The sequence below is a fragment of the Eleutherodactylus coqui genome, chromosome 11, assembly GCF_035609145.1.
Source record: "Eleutherodactylus coqui strain aEleCoq1 chromosome 11, aEleCoq1.hap1, whole genome shotgun sequence".
Classification (NCBI taxonomy): domain Eukaryota; kingdom Metazoa; phylum Chordata; class Amphibia; order Anura; family Eleutherodactylidae; genus Eleutherodactylus; species Eleutherodactylus coqui.
The window spans coordinates 119,333,235-119,350,325 of NC_089847.1; the positions used below are offsets into that span (position 1 = coordinate 119,333,235).

A 17,091-nucleotide genomic window follows, 5' to 3' on the forward strand; every position below is an offset into this window, starting at 1 on the left:
TCCTCATCTGCACGTGGTGGAGGATAGAAGAGCCAGGAGCAGGAACTGAGCTCCCGCCCCCTCTCTGCCTCCTCTCCGCCCCTCTGCACTATTTGCAATGAAAGGGGTGGGGGCGGGGCTAAGTTTTCAGAATTAGCCCCACCCCCTGTCCCGCCTCTCCTCATTGCAAATAGTGCAGAGGGGCGGAGAGGAGGCAGAGAGGGGGCGGGAGCTCAGAGCACTGCTCCTGGCTCTTCCAGCCCCTCCCCGTGAAAACCCAGCCAATATACGTTCATCTGAATCCAGCCTAAGGGCGAGCACCCACTGGTGTTTTTTTACCTGCGTTTTGCGTTTTGCGTTTTTCCTGCACAGGCATAGAGATAACATGTGTTCCTGTCCACTGGCGTTTTTTTTGCGTTGCGTTTGCGTTTTTAACATAGGAACTGTCAGTTGCATATGTGTCCTTATTTTTCTCAATGGAAATTAACGGAAAAGCCGCGAAAACGCCGCGAAAAACGCGCGGAAAAATCGCGGGAAACGCGGCGAAAACGCTGCGTTTTTTCCCCGCGGAAAACGCAATCGCCAGTGGGTGCTCGCCCTAAGGCTGTATTGATATCTAATTTCTCTAATGATAGATAGATGGATACCATTAGAGCAATTAGAAATGGAGCATGCAGAACAGAGCTCCGATATCGGAGGCTGTTCTGCATTTGCATATTACACTTTGCACAATAGAGCTGCGTCATCCAAGCTATGCAGGGAAATCTGAATGTCGGAAGAGACCCGACATCAGATTGGAAAGGGTTAAAAGGGGTTTATGAAATTAGAAACGCACAAGTGCTTTCCTCCAGCAGCAATACCACTTATATCCAAAGGCAGGGTCTGGTATTGCAATTCAAGCCCATTCAAATCTGTGCAGTACCAAACACTGCCAATGAACAAGAGGGGCGCTGTTTCTGGAAGAAAGCAGCTGTGTTTTTCTGATCTCAGACAACCTCTCTAAAGCATCTTGACTCATTCTAATTAACTCAACTTAATCTGAAACCTCTAATTCCCTAACTGATTAGATACCCGGGTGTGATTATATTCTTACCTTCCCTCCAGTATGCTCGTATACAAAGAACAGTCCGTATTGGGTTTACTTCTACAAGCACAAATTGTATGTCATCTTAAGGGCTTATTCACATGAGCGTATATTGGCCACCGTTTTCACAGCCGGCCGATATACGCTAACATCTGATGCGTTGGATTCCAAGGCATCAGATCACACAGACGTATTCCAACTGCATAAAAGCGCCCGGCTGGCCAATATAGCGCCAAGTACTTTCACACCAGCCCACAAGGATAGTCCTGGAACTATCTTTGTGGCCGGAATGCATCGGCCGCTGCATGGGCTCCTATGGGAGCCAATGACAGCAGATAGGGAAGGGAGGTGGGAGGGAGTTTAGCAGCGTGAGTGCTAAATTCCCTCCCCTTCTCTCCTCCTATTTCCTCCCCTCTGCCTGTTTGCAATGAGAGTCCCTCCCATTGCTGGGTGCAGGGAGGGGTTCGGTGCTTAGCTCCGCCCCCATCCTTCACACTCCCATTGCAAACAGCTGGAGGGAAGGAGAGAGGAGGTGAGCCGGCAAGGGGGAGGGAAGGGGAGGCAATGGCATTGCGGCCTTGGCAAAATCGCTGTCGCCCATGTGAAAGAGGCCAAAGGGTCTTTTACATGTGATGATCCTTATGACCGCCGCCGATCGCCTGACGAGTAGATGCTGATCCGTTGGATGATTGCATCTTTCATGCGACACACAAAGAATCAGCACTATTCAGCAGCACATTGTCTTGTGTAAGCGGGGGCTGCGCCGCGGACGAACATTTGTTACCCTTTAAGGGTATGCTCTAAAAACTGCTGCAGATATCTGCCTCGCTGTGCAAATAATTGGCTGCGGATCCGGACGTGGATTTAGCCCTTTTCATCAGGCAAATCTGCATGTGTGTCCAGCCCTTCTCAATGGGAAAACCTAAGTGCGGATTTCCTGATGTGGATTTTGCGTCACGGGAAGGGACATGTCATTTTTTTTTTTCTGCATGCGAATTCGAAATTTGCGTGTAAAAGAAATCCGTATTGACTGCGGCACAGATTCCCAATGAAATGAATGAGATGCGCATCTATAGTGGACTTGGCATGGATTCAGCGGCAAACCTCCACTGGGTAACCATACATATCCAAAGGGTGCTATTATATGGCAGCTTGTCTCCCCTTCCAGACGCAGGTGGAGAAATGCTGATTGAGTCCGGCACCTGGACTTATCAAGTCAAACAGCATGGCAAGTGTCGGTGCTGGCTGCAATTGGCGTTGCGCCACCTGCATTTTGCAGGGAGAAACGTTGCATGTAATAGCACCATTGGTGTAGATTTTGGCGCACCACTGATTTCACATTTCCAATAGAGGGGGACAAGTCTGCCTCAGATCTGCACCAAAATCCGCACCAACAGTGCGTTTTCGATGCGGAAATGTGGATTTTCCACTTCGGAAAATCCATATAATTTCCTTTACTTGTAAACGTACCCCAACAGAGTCTGCATCTGCCTGTGTAAAAGCCAGCTAGGAGAAATCGCCTAGCGTAAAATAACCGTAAGATCCCGCCCATCAAATAGGCCACGCCTACAGTCGACTGTCCCTTTAAAATGTTTGCACTTGCAAAATGAATCCGCACGATGACGCTCAGCCTGTTATCATCCTTCTTCACCTTTGTTTGCCGTGTCTCTGGACCGCTTGCCCCCCCCCCCCCCCCCCCCTCTGAGCCCCATATGTGTTGTCGCCATATTATACCCCGGAACCTCTGGCACAGCGGTGTTCACCACCCAGTTATGCTTTTGTGCTGATTTGGGTTACATGATGTCTTATCCATATCCGGAGCTAGTCAGGATTCCACTGGCTAACATGCAGTGATTTCTCAGTACTGTATACATTGGTGGTATGAACGGTTGTTCTTGGCGATCCGATGGTCATTTACAAAAGGATGATCCTCGCCGGTAGAAACCTTTTTCATTGTTGCCTAGCAAGACTTTTTGTAAATCGTAAAGGGGTTTACCAGAATTAACTTTTATCACGCAGCCATAGGATCAGTGGTGGTCACCACTGAGACTCGGACCAATCCAGAGAAGGAAGGGGGGGGCAACCGGGTCTCCCCTGTTCTTCAACCTGCAGACTGAATGGATCGATGATCGCCAATCCATTCATTTCAAAGGGGCTGACGGAAATAGGGGAGCGCTTGTACTTGTCTATCTCCAGCAGAACCGCTGAAAATGAATGGAGCGGCACCGCACATGTGTAACCACCACTCCATTCAATCACCTTATCACTGCGTCATGTGACGCACAATCTGTACAAGATGAGAGAAGCAAAGATGCTCAAAATTCTTGTAGATTTAAGTGTAAAATTATTGAAAATGGTTATTTTCTTTCAAACATTTGCCTATTGAGATGTACATTGTTATGTGATTACTTGTACAATAAAGTACTTTGTAAAGTTAATTAACGAGTTGATTGTAAAATAAAAAGTTTGCCCACTTTTCTCTGGTGTGTTTTATGGAAGGGAACACTTAAAAAGTGGTGAAAAAATTCTGATTGACAGCAGCAGCAGCCACTAACTGTCTCCACTGTATCCCTGACTTGGTCACATGACTCTGCTCACTGTGACGTCAGAGGTTCTATACCCTCACTCACCATGGATGGACGCCGTGTGTTTTCACTGATGTGGCTGCTACTACTTCTAGAAACCATCACATGTCGTCCGGTTCTGACAAGGTGAGTCTGTAAGGAGCTCCCTGAGCCCATGGTCTAGCAAGAAGGGACTATAGATGTGCTGATCTCTCGGTCTTGATTCCAGAGCTCGTCGTGACATCCCCCTCGATTTTGAAGCTCTTGCTGAGGTTCCTGTGGAGCACTATGGACTTGTAGATGGTAATGAGATTTTATAGATGGGTTATCTATAAAATAAGAGGGGGCTGAATATAACGAAAAATCGTGGATGCACAGCTTGGCTTTCTTTGCTGTGACTAGTTATTGTATATGTCTCCACTTTTTTGAAAAAGGCTTTCTGCCTCGAAACGTGTCATCAAGTCACTATTTTTCCTCTCCACGTCTGTATCGTTTGCTTTTACATGGGGTGAGAATCTGCTTAGGACGGCTTCAGAAAAGTATATGCGGCAATACAATTTTTGCGCAGCGTATTGCATATCCTCTTGTGTATTGCGCACCTCACATAGACTTCTATGGGACCCTTTTGGTGCGCAAATACGCAGGAAGATAGGGAAAGACCTAATTTTTGCGTGCAATCAAAATGCGCGCAAAAGAAATTGGTTATGTGAAAGAACCCATTGACGTCAATCTATTCTCTGCGTATTGCGCGCGTATATATTGCGTGCGCGCATACATCCATCTGAAGCCGCCCTAAGGATGAATGATCACGAACTACTATGCTCATTCGTCCCTGTAGGCCTGCTGTTCATCTCCCTGTTCACCCAGCCAATTGCACTTTCGTCACATGATCATCGGTTACTTTACATGGCCCAATTCTTGGACGTACGGGCGTTCGTAGGAGTGTTCAGGCCCTATGATCCATGTAAAAGGACCTTTTAGTCCTGGAAAACCCCTTTTTAAATGCTAAAATTCAGGCTGGCTGTAGTCACCACTAGGGGGAATGCTTACTGCATACTGTCAATGTATAGTATAAACCATGTGCAGTAAGCTCCCTCTAGTGGTGGCTGCAGGGAGCTTGAATTGCATCATTTAACTCTGACTATTCAGAGGAGTTGAGGCTCCGTTCCAGAAAAACTGAGTTCTGTCAGCTATAACGATGTGGTCCCTATTAAACTCTGTAGCCATGTTCAGGGACCGGCCATGCTGATACTCCCGCCTTGTTGACCATCAATGCCAAGTATATTAGAAAATGATAATAAATCACATTAGCAACTCTCTGACTTTTCTGATGTCTCTAGATTATGGGGTGGTGCCAAAACACCCTTCCTTTCGTCATCGAACGCCTCGTGAGCAGCGAAAGGGACTAGCACAGGCTGGGAAGAGCAAACGCGATGAGCCTGACATTGCCGAGTTGTATTATGATGACATCATGTAAAGCACCCAGATCCTGGATCGCCTGTGAAGGATTAGTCACTTGGAGTTTTTGGTTTGTGTTATGAGCCCATACAGGAATAAATCCATATGCAATGTATAGGTGCTGCTGGCGTCACGTGTCTCTATTCTGCTTCATTGGTCTCTAACCTGTGGCTTTTCAGCATTTCTAACACTACAACTCCCAGCATGTCAAGACCGTTGCAAAAACAGGGTCGCCAGTCTTTGGCTCTCCAATGTTCTTGTTCTTTGAGTGGCATCCAGGACCTCACACCTCTTATCCACAGGTCCTAGAGGTAAGAGGTTCCTCCTCTGCATATGCAAATGGCAGATGGAACAATGCCTCTACAGTGCCACCTATTGGAAGGCAGCATTCCTGCAGGTCTATGGCAGGCCTGGGAAAATAAACCAAGGTCAAAGTCTTCTCCAGAAGGAAAAGATAAACCATACACAGGCAGTTGTTTCGGGGTTTTTGCCCCTCATCGGTGTGCGGTAGGTTGCTGGCCTTCCTGACCTACCTCATAGGCCTCTCACCCAGCCAGCCTGAAACCTACTGCACACTGATGAGGGGCAAAAAACCCCAAATAGTCTGTCTGTACATGGTGATCTTTTCCTTTTAGAGAAGATTCTGACTTTGGCTTATATTCCCAGGCCTGTGAAAAGGTCTGAGATTGACTTGCAGGAATGCTGCCTGCCAATAGGTGGTGCTGTAGAGGCATTGTTATCTTCAATTTGCATAAATTTCCCAGAGGCCTTATAAGTCTCATTACACCTTTCTCCCTAAGGAGAAGCGGCACCCTTCCTGATCCTCCGCACATGAACACACAAACACAAAGTCAGACTGGTAATAAATAAATCTCAGGCTTTTTTTATTGAGGAGCCACAAGCTGCTCTCTGCCCCCAACCCGTAGAAATGCCCTCCAGTACAATCAGTGCCCCCCGTTAACACACTCAGGGACAACTGTTTTGTTCTTTTAAAGGGCCACTACATTTAGAACAAAATTTGATCCAATCTGAAAAAGAATCTTGAGTCGTTAATATATACGTAGAATTCGGAAACGTCGGCCAAACGATTATTCGGTGGACAACCAGCACTCCGGAATGACCCATAAACATGCCATCACCAAAAACGTATGTTATAAAGTTCTGCAAGAGGACTTTGATGCCACTTTCATTTGGGAAAACAATAGGATTGATGGAATCTAGCGTTGGGGACCACCAGCAAGCCCCATGGACGTACATGTATAGCGTTAACCCGCCATATAGTGAACAGTTCTGAAATGTTCTAATCTACAGGGTTCGCAAAATTAAACTCCCCCAACTCCTAGGCTTTTGGAGGGATGTCAAATGAGATGAAATTCAGATAAAGGCCATTTCAGAATGGCACTTGCCATTTCTAAGAAGAAAAAAAAAATCGGGGTAAAAAAGTAGTAATTCGTCAATGGTTTTCAACATCACTGTCCATTCGCAAAACCATGTTTTCCACAGCTGAACGCAGTGAGTCAGCTTTAACTGCTACAACATGCCAATGAATGCTGTGCTACATTGATGCAGGTCTGTCACAGTAGACTTGGGGCGCCACAGCGCCACCTATCGGTGACTTTTTTTTTACTAAACTTTCAGTGAATCTGAAGCGGCCGTCGTCTGAATTGCATCGGATTTGGAGCAGCGGAATGCCCTACAGAGGTCTCGGAGTTGGCGAAGTTTAAGCACTGTTCTTTACTTTTCAAATCCTTACCATTTTCAAGATCTGTGTTTGCTGTCAGTGACAGGAAAGGTTTCCATTCAGGGGTATACATACAGAGAAGGGAGGCTTATAACAAAGAATACCTTTGGCCTACTCCATTCTGGTGCTGGATTTTACTACCCAAGTCAGAAGGACCTGTTGTTTCTTTCCCCCTTCACTCCCTTTCCATGAACCAGTGCTAATTCAGTCCCTGTGGACAGCAGAGTTCTCACCACCACTAAAGGCAATAGGACCAACCAGGACTGGGTCCATCTCTACAAAGGCCCCCGATAGCATCCACATGATGTGCCCTGTATATTATGTTGCCCTTGAGGACATGCAGCTTTTCAGGCATCGGATGTAGAAAATGTTCACATTCACTTACAGCAAGCAGAGATCTCGAAAACGGTTAGGAAGTGAATCCAAAAAGTAAATTTGAAAATTGTTGATTTTTTTAAAATTCTAATCTGATTAAGCTTAATTTATATTAGACTGGAAAACCCATAAAGTGGTTGTCCCAAGACCTATCCTAATGGATAGGGGTTAACGTTATGATCGGTGGGGTCCGACCACAGGAAACCCCACCGATCCTGAGAATGGGGGCTCTGACAGTGTCCACGTGAGTGAAAACAGTTGGGACTCCAGTTCTTGGGTTTGGTGAGATGACCCCATCTGATCATAAAGTTATCCCCGATCCCTTGGAATGGGGGTAACGTTATATGATGGCACAACCCCTTTAAGGCTATGTTTATATCTGCAGTCAGGGATCCCATTCTCCCGTTCCGTCCTGGGCACAGGAAGACTGAATCTCAGCCAGGGAGGATCCGTCCTATGAGGGACTATAGTGGGGTCCATCTGGCTTCCGCCGTTTTCCCAGTTCTGCACGCTGAGGGTTTTATTGGGATTTCTTGCTGGATCGGCTTCGGAAGCTCCAACTCATATGAACGAGAAGCCTTTATCGCCCATGATATAGATATTGTGGGTCATATATAAAACCGGCGTTGCTTATGGCAGCCATTAAATAAAAAGCGCGCCTCTGCGGTTACCACGGACAGTTCCGCTCTTCTATCGGTTTACGCCAGTTCATGGTTCTTACTGCTTCCAAATGAAACTGTTGCACCAGTGTCTCAAAACACAACATATATCATATGTGGTTCCTTTAGGGTAAGATCACGCATCGTGACGAAAATCTGCAGCGAAATCCACGTGCGAAATTTTAAAACGGAGCTTTCACCTCTCCGCACATTTCTATTTTAGTAAATACTTGTATTCCCCATGAAATAACTAGTTGGGAGCGCTTGTTCTTGGAACTTTGGATCGGGTTGTTCCTCTATTATTCCTCCTGGAAATCTGTGACGCTATATACTCCCACACTGTCCAGTCTGTGAGGCTAATAGTAGACTATGTAAGGACACATCACACTGACAAGGAGAATGGTACCGCCCAGTTGTAAACTTATTCACACATTTCTAGGAGGGATAACAGAGGAACATAAGGGTGCGTTCACATTTAGTTGATTTACTGCAGATTTTGGTTGAGATCTGCAGAAGGTTTCACCCCTCCAATTGAATTTAAATTGAAGAGGTGAAATCTGCTGCAGAACTGCACTAAAATCCATGATAAAATCTGCAGGAAGTCAGCTACATGTGAGCGCACCCTTAAGGCCCATTTACACGCAATGATTAGCACTCAAAAGCCATAGTTTGAGCGATAATCCTTGTGTGTAAATGCTCCCATCTTTCACTCTTCGGCTAAACGATAATTTTTAGATGAGCATAAAATCCATCGTTCGGCCGGAGAGAAGATAACACAGACCGCATGCTGTGTTTGCTGTCCAGGGTGCTGTGTTCTCCACGCGAGCACTGATTACACTGTATTTAGCTTGCAACTCCGTGGCAGAACAAAGGAGCTGAATGCAGAGAACAGGCCCCCTGCTGTTCTCTGCATACAGGTCCTGGAGGCTCATTTACATGCAAATGAAGGTGATTGCTGCAAATTGACATTAGTGTCTATTAGCAGTTAACGCAAAACAATCACTCAATGCCTATCTTTTGAACGATTATCTTTGCGTGTAAATGGGCCTTTAGGGTACCTTCGCATTAAGTGTAATCGCTGTGGGCATTCTGCAATGGAATACAAGCGGCAATTTCGCAGTAAAACAGTCACGCTGGAAAAATAGCACCTAGGCGAATGTTTTCGGTCACCTTTTTTATGCGCCGCGTGAAAAGAAAGGTCTTGCCCTATGTTTTGCCGAGATTTGCAGCAAGCTCCCTTAGACTTCTATGGCAGCAGGAAAAAAGGGAGGGGGAGGGAGTTACGCTGCGGACAACGCTGGGAAAAGAAGACAGCCGGCCCTAATTAGGCATTATTGGTCAATCCGAGCAACTTCTTTGGATACTTGCTTGCCATCGCTTCTAATGCGTTTCCCCGAAAATAAGACAGTGTCTTATATTAATTTTTGTTCAAAAAGGTTTAACTTTTTTACATGTATAGCTGCCTGGACACTATTTAAATTGACTTTTTTTTAAATTAACTGTTAGCAGGGCTTAATTTTAGAGTAGGGCTTATATTTCAAGCATCCTCAAAAAGCCTAAAAAATCATTTTGCATCCTCAAAAATTCTGTAAAATCATGATATGTCTTATTTTCAGGGAAACAGGGTATGTACTTTTTAACATTTAAGCAGCAGCGCCCCCGTGTGAATGGCTTGAAATACGCGAATAAACTAGAACCCATAGATGTTAATGGGTTCGTACATAAATCACAATTTTGGAGAATTTGCTCTATTTTCCTGCGCATTTGTGCACCAAATGTCCCCATAGAAATCTATGGGGGAGGAAGGGGGGGTGTGCACAATATTCTGCGCAATTCTGCAAGAAAAAGAACACATCATTTGGCTAAATAGCCATTTAAATTGGGGGGTGTTCGTGTGCCACGCGCAAATAAACATGCCCTGGGTGCGCAAAAAGCGCAGTAAAATGCGCCTATCCGCGCACAAAAAATACTCGTCCATAGCAAAGATACGTTTCATTGAGTTATGTGCAAAAACGTATATGTGAAGGAGCCCTTAGAAAGACGCTTCATCATTGGTTTTTTCATGGGGAATGCAAGTATGTACTAAACCCAACATGGCAGGAGAGCGGACGGGCCTCTTTAAGTAAGGCCACGTAGAGTTAGTGGGCCTGGAATGGTTAAAAAAAAGCACCAAGTAGCATTGTTCAATCCCTGTGGAACGCCGGCCATTATAAAGCACCTTGGCAATCTAGGTCATTCTACACACCGGGCCTTATTTACCATGGTTGCCCATAGCAACCAATCAGAATCCGTGTTTCATTTTTCCAGTGCCAGTTAGGAAGTAAAAGCTGAACCTTGATTGGTTGCTATGGAGGCTCTTCCTTGGAGACCATGTCGGTACATGAGGCCTAGTACTGCTTCACTAGAGCTTATAACGCACATACATTCTGCCTGCGAGCGGTCTAGACTCATCCACGTGTTCGCCCTCTACTTGCGCCTCAACATACATGTTCCTTGTCCTTTTTGTCACATGACGTCAGCCTTCTGCTCGGAAATTCACGCTACGTTCTTTGTCTTATGCGCACACAACCATTCACTAGCACTGTCCTTATATAACTACTATGGAGGTCATGTATCAATAGCGCCATTTCTGTGACACCTCACTGATGCCTGCGAAATACGTCTTTACAACAGGCTTAGATAGTAAAAACGCCATATGTATGGACATAATTGGCGTAATAGGATAACAATCAGCGCTACTGCTTAGTCACTCCCCTTCGTTCGTAGAGGTAATAAATATGGCAGTAACGCGTTATTTTATGAAGTCCGTTCGCCGGTTATTTTTCCTTATCATGGCAATATTGATACGTGAGCCAATTTTTTCTCAGCAACATGCATGACTACACATCATCCCCCCCTCTATCACTCATTTAGTTTGCTCCCGCTCCCAGTTCGATCATGGTGGCATGTTCCATTTGCAGTGTGTGTGGGGGGAGTACAGTTCTCCACCGGTCCTAGATTTTTGAATATGCACAAATGGGTTAGAGGCAGAGCCAAGCAGAGAGCAGGTTACTGGGGAAGGTTATATGATGGAACCACCCCTGCCGCCCTTGACTGGCATACACACATCCAGTTCACGAGTCCGTCAGGGCGCAGACGCAGAAGAGCGCAAGCCTCTATCCCAACTTTCTTCCACCAGTTTGGGGGCTTTCTGCTCCTGTTTGAGCACTTAGTCCATGCACAGAACATGTTTCCGTGTTCGAGATCCATGGCTACTCCAGGTATATATCTTCTGTGGGACATGTGTACTCCACATATTCTTTGTAAAACTGTTGGAAGGCTCTCCTGTAGGAAGAAGACAAATCAGTCATTACAGAAAGGTCTACTTTTTTCCCCCCTTGAAACAGCGCCACTTTGGCCCATAGGCTGTTCCTGGTATTGCAGTACAGCCACATTCAGAGAACCTGATAGGCCGGGCTCACACGAGCGTATGGTAAAACACTTTTTAAAATTTCCCGCTCTATCGCTTAGCAACGTTGCATATCAACGCAACACATATTCAATGTAATGTACCATGAATTAAAGGGGCGTACATCCTGCGCACAGTATGTGATACAGTGACACTGTAAGCACTGGCGGCGTTTGCGGCCTCCCTGCAATCGTCCCCGCAGTCACTCTCTTGGGGCCAACATGTGTGCGGCCTCCCTGACATGCTCCCCGCTGTCAGTGCCGGCCCCGCCATGTGTTTGGCCTCGGCGCTGTCACTGTCGGGGCTTCCGTCTGTGCAGGCTCCCTGCCATGTTCCCCGCTGTCGCTCTCAGTCCCGGCGTCCCCGGGCATCCACGGTGCCAGTGTGAGCGCGCCTCTGTGTGACCTCCCGGTCGGCGCTCAGAGTGTTTGCCGCTGGCCTGCATGTAGGTGACCATGCTTTTTGTGTGTCCCCACCGGGCCACAAGCAGACCCCGGTCTCGGTTTCTCCTTCGTCCTCCGTCCAGCCGCGGTGTGCTGCACACTGTTGAAAAAAGGTCAGCAGACGGAGCCGTGAGGGAGCGGACGCCCAGCCTAACAGCAGGGGCATTCCTCCAGCGCTGTCACGATGCACACTGTCAGCGGAGGTGGCGGGTAGCGGTTGCCCAGGATAGATGGAGGGGGACGCCTGCTCCGGGGGCAGTGCTAGCAGCAGCATCTATAGTGATTTTTGGCTGGCCTGGAGGGTTAGAGTTAGTTTTCCTGTTAGGCTGACATTATTAGCTCTAAATGCTTCCATGTTACAGCTATGTTAACATGGAAGCATGTAGAGCTAATAATGTAAGCCTAACAGGAAAACTAACCCTAACCCTCCAGGCCAGCCAAAAATGAATACAAATGCTGCAAGGACCTTCAAGAATTCTGTCAATCGGGAGCTAGGAGCGTGACAGGGGAATTCCTCCATGCAAGCCCTGTCAAACCCCTAGCTTCCTGGTGGTGACAAGGTGCAACAGTACCCTTTTATTGATATTATTAAACCTGCAGTCATGCTCAGTGCTTAACCTTTCAAAATAATTGACAGACATGCAGCCCCAAATACATCATATTTCCTCTTCTATCCCTTCAGTCATACAATGTTGCAGTCCAAGGACTGGAGAGGGAAGCTACTCTGATTTATTAGTGTTTTATGACCCATCCTCTTCAATCTCCTCGATTGTCACCAATTGTTGAGTCCATAGATGGAGGAGAGAGATGGTTCTATATAACATATATAATTTCCACCCAACGTGTTTCCGCCAATGGTTTCATCAGGGGTCTCTGATTTTAATCAATCAAATAACTAGGTTGCAGTTTGTATTGCTGCCACAGCGAATTATTATGTTTTTAGGGCTCCTTCAGACGACCGTGTTTGTGCGCACAAAAACTGCCTGCGAGATACGCAGAGAATAGAACCCACTGATTTCAATGGGCTTGTTCTCATTTCTGCATTTTGCGCATGTTGAAAAAAATAGGTCCTGCTCTATTTTTGTGCAAATTTGCACACCAAAGTCCCCATAGAAGTCTATGGGAGGTGCGCAAATGTGCCCTCAATATGCATGCAAATGTACAATATGCTGCGGAATTCTGGGAAAAAAAGAACACATCTGGAGCTCATTAGGCTAAATAGGCTTTTGAATCACGGCGGAGCAGGAAAGGTGAATTCCCACGGTCGAACGGTTGCGTCTCTGGACGGAACCGAACAACGCCGGATGGACGTCATTGACTATAATGGGCTTCACCCACTCTTTGCTCAACCACCCGGCTTTTGGATGGAAGAAAAAGCGCTGCATGCAATACTTTTTCTTCCTGTATTTTCAGCCAAATCTGCGATGGAACCTCCAACTAGCGGGTCCGATACAGATGTAGAACCAATCTAAATCACTGTGCAATATGTAGACCTCTATTTGTTTCTCAAAGCCCACTGTAATGCACAGTTTTCAAGGGTTAATATATTAAATCCTTGATCCTATACTCCTAATAAGCTCTCCCTTCCATTGAAGTCAATTACCGTAGTTCTACTGTCTATCGTCATCTAAAGCAGCCCTGAAAACATAGTACAAACTGCAACCCAGTTATTGGACTGATGAAAATAGGAGACCCCTGATGAAACCATTGGCGGAAACACGTTGGGTGGAGATCATATATGTGATATAGAACCTTCTCTCTCCTCCATCTATGGACTCAACAGTTGGTGATGATTGAGGGGATTGAAGAGGAAGGGTTATAAAATACTAATAAATCAGATTATCTTCTCTCTCCAGTCCATGGGCTGCAACATTGTATGACTGAAGAGGAAATATGATGTATATGTGGCTGCATGTCTGTCAATTATATGGAAACGTTCAGCACTGAGCGTGGCTGCAGAGTTTTCGTCCGTCTGTCCACGGGTGGTGTGATATACCCCCGCGGGGGAACACTATGTCACCGTGAGTTTCCGCGCGATTCTCCGCAATGAACCTATCCTTTGCTCGTGTACATCGGGCTACACTTTCCATAGTTATTCTATGGAAAGCGTTCATTGCGTTACTTGTATGCGGATTATCGCCACAGGTAAGGCCGCCTGCAGACGGGCGGGATTTCCCGCTGGATTTCCGCCCCTGGAAGCCTGCATAGGATTGCGTTAACAAACGCAATCCTATGCAGATGGCCGCGGTTTGGCCGCGCGAAATCTCGCGTGGCAAACAAACCGCGGCATGTTCTATTTCTGTGCGGCGCTCGCACTCACCCGCCGCCGGCTCCGGTCTGCGCATGCGCCGGCTGCCCGGCAGCCGGCACATGAAAGATCCGCAGCTGCGGGGCTCGGGTGAGTATGCGCTGCTCTCTGCAGATGCTTTGGTCGGGTCCCGCGGCGAGAATTCTCGCTGCCGGATCCGACCCGGCTGTCTGTGTATTTTCTATGTGGAAAATCTGTTCTCCAAATCCATAGCTACTGTTGCGATTTCGGCTTCTCCCCTAAAGTCTATGATAGAAATCCGCGAGTTTCCTACACCAAATCCTCTGCAAAAAATGACACGCTGCATAATTTCCAAAGCTGATGTAGGCCTCGTGTCCACGGGCAAAACTGAATTGTGTGCGGATGATCTGCAGTTCAATATGCCCATAGACATGCATTGGGCATCCGCAGATGTCATTTTATCCTGGCATGCGGATCGCAGGATAAAAATCGCAGCATGCTCCATTTTCTGCGGTTTTCCTGCACAGACGACTTCCATTGCAGTCAATGGAAACTGTCCGCTCCGCGGCACAGACGCAGCTGACACTGCGTCCGTGCCGCTGATCCGTGGGAAAACTGGCATCCGCCGAGCAAAAGAAAAGAAGACGGAGGAGACCCGCGCCCAGACAGGTGAGTAATGTCATTTTTGGCCTCATGTCTGCGGGCACGGGTGGAATCCGTTTCAGGATCCTGCACTGGGAAACCGTGCGTGCCGGGGGACATGAGGCCTTAGTTCAAATTTTTTCTGCAGCATGTGGTCGAGATTTTGAAAATCTCATCCACATTGCTGGTACTGTAAATGCTGGCGCGTTTCCATGCAAAATCTGCCCTATGTAAACATGACCATACGGAATGATCACACATGGCGGATTAATTGCAAATTTTCCACAGTGGAAAAATAGTCTTCCAGCCAGGGGGCGCTTTAAGACTGAAATTTTTAAGAAAAGCCACATCATTAAAACAACCCTCCAGGTTTGGAAAACAAAGACGGCCGTGCTGCTTCTCTGACTACCTGATGCATATTGTGTTTAGTATACATTGGTAGTCTTAAGGTCCATTTATACACAAAGACAGTTTTGAGCGATCATTTTGCATTAGGTACTAATGGGTAGCAGCTAACTAGCTTCATGTGCATGTATTTAGAGAACAGCGGGTGGTCTGTTCTCTAAATACATCACTTTTGTTCTGCTGTGGGCTTCCGGCTGCATACAATGCTATCAGCGCTGCCAGCGGAGAACTTATCAGGGACGATAGACTTTATGCAGTGTTGAATTCAGCGATGGACGAAAAGAGCGTGGTAAGCGCACGATGGGCACACGTTAACACGCAACGGCTATCGCTCAAAAGCCGTCATTTGGACGGTTGCATTTAAATCAGCCTTACATGTGGCTCTGATTGTCCGCCGCTTCTCACGTGGGTAATACTGGTTAATCAAAGCAAGGGTAGTGTCTTAGACTAATGATGCATCAGGTCGTTACTGCATTGAAAAGTATGACTAAAGTGGTGCCATCCCCCTCCCCATTTAGTATAGGGAGTAAAAGAAATTGCTCCAGTTTAGACAATAATATACAACAGTAGATATAGAATACACAGGGGGCTTTGGAAGCCCTGGAGATTGGAGGTCCTGGGGTAATGGTGTTTGTTAGGGTGGTTTCACATCTGTGGCAGTGATTCCCCTTTTCTGCTCTGGAGCAGGAAAGGGGAATCCCCACGGCCAAACGGTTCCGTCTCTGGACGGAACCGAAAAGCACCAGACGGACCCCATTGACTATAATGGGATAAAAATTGTTTTCCACCCAGCAGCCCGGCAGAAATAGCACTGCATGCAGCGAGACACTTACCCGACAGACTCTGCCAGGGGTTTGGTAGATTCCTCGGAGACAAACACATGACATGCAAACCGATGATCTGAAGGATGCTTGGAGATGAAACCGAAATATCTGGAAAAGGGAAATAGGACACATGATACAAACGATGAAAAGAAGAAGGAAAAGCATAAGAATCTGCGTCCTAAAGTCCCATTCGTCACTTACTTGCTGTTCTTAGGGTGGTATCCACAGAATGAGATATTCTTTAACTGAAAGAAATGGCTGCATGTGTTCACCTATTGGAAAAGGCACATTGTGAGATGTGACAATGACATTAAACACCGTCATGGTCAAATTTAGGTATCTTGGTACATCTGCCCATCACTGATACTGTCATGACTTTTCATAACTTAAATCCTATGGAAACCTTTGTATATGAAAAATCAATACACACATATCTTACTAAGTCCCTGCAAAAAAAAAAAATAGTTTTTTTTTCCTTTTGCATTGAGTTTTCCTTCTCATGCATTTCGAAAGCCTCATACTTGCTTTGCAGGCTCTCCCACGTTCAATTTTCTGGCTGGGGAGTGTTCCCAGCACTAATCATCTAGTCTCTGTCATGACAGTGCACAAGTTTTGTCAGAGGCTGTGTAGCATAACTACGCCCACGCAATACTACACAGCTATCTCTCATTTCCTCTCTGAGTAGCTGCTGGTTTGCCCCCCCCCCCCCACTGCTGGAGTGAATTGCGGCCCTCTGTAATAGTAGTTTTCTCTGCTCTATGTCCTCTTGATTTCTTCTGCCATCCCACAGCACTATCATACAGCCTTGTGTAATAGCTCAGTAGAAAGGTAGAGAATGCACAGGGGGGCAGGCTAGGGGAGTAGCTGAGAAACAATCCGTTAGTTTACCCCGACTAACAGAATTTGCTAAAATTACAATGCTTCAGTCTGCAGTGCCTTGGAAAACAATACAAACATAGATATCAATCAAAAATTGTTAATGAAAACCAATTACAAAAAGTCCCAAAAACATTAATTAAAAAAAAAAAGTGCAAAGGTGTACATAGCCTTTAAATCTCCACAGCCCCAATGCAAAGTCTGTAACAAAGTCCTCCAACGATCACATATCATTTATGAGTCCTGTGTTCTCATATTGGACCCCACCAGAATGAAGAGCCCGGGTACAAGCTTCGCATCTGCCTTGTCCACTTTTTTCAAACC

The 17,091-nt window shown here is 46.4% G+C and overlaps 2 protein-coding genes across 3 annotated transcripts in view; one reads left to right on the forward strand and one right to left on the reverse strand.

The window, feature by feature from the left end:
* The first annotated feature begins 3,714 nt into the window (after positions 1 to 3,714).
* On the forward strand, positions 3,715 to 5,200 carry FREY1 (Frey regulator of sperm-oocyte fusion 1). The gene is made up of 3 exons (XM_066582441.1): positions 3,715 to 3,774; positions 3,857 to 3,930; positions 4,968 to 5,200. The coding sequence occupies exons 1-3, from the start codon at positions 3,722 to 3,724 to the stop codon at positions 5,102 to 5,104; spliced, it is 264 nt and encodes an 87-aa protein (XP_066438538.1). The 5' UTR covers positions 3,715 to 3,721; the 3' UTR covers positions 5,105 to 5,200.
* Positions 5,201 to 5,939: 739 nt separating this feature from the next.
* MAPK8IP1 (mitogen-activated protein kinase 8 interacting protein 1) overlaps positions 5,940 to 17,091 on the reverse strand; it is a 105,873-nt gene continuing 94,721 nt past the window's right edge. For both annotated transcript variants that reach the window (XM_066583418.1, XM_066583417.1), the window contains exons 10-12: positions 16,093 to 16,163; positions 15,901 to 15,999; positions 5,940 to 11,184 (exon numbers count right to left, since the gene is read on the reverse strand). In XM_066583418.1, the coding sequence (XP_066439515.1) occupies positions 11,112 to 11,184; positions 15,901 to 15,999; positions 16,093 to 16,163 (243 nt within the window). In that variant the 3' untranslated portion in view covers positions 5,940 to 11,111. The remainder of the gene's footprint in view (positions 11,185 to 15,900; positions 16,000 to 16,092; positions 16,164 to 17,091) is intronic.

Coding starts and splice junctions, on each gene's coding strand:
- FREY1 (XM_066582441.1), top strand. CDS start 3,722: ATGTGGCTGCTACTACTTCTAGAAACCATCACATGTCGTCCGGTTCTG. Junction 3,775..3,856: donor TGTCGTCCGGTTCTGACAAG/GTGAGTCTGTAA, acceptor TCTTGATTCCAG/AGCTCGTCGTGACATCCCCC. Junction 3,931..4,967: donor GCACTATGGACTTGTAGATG/GTAATGAGATTT, acceptor TGATGTCTCTAG/ATTATGGGGTGGTGCCAAAA.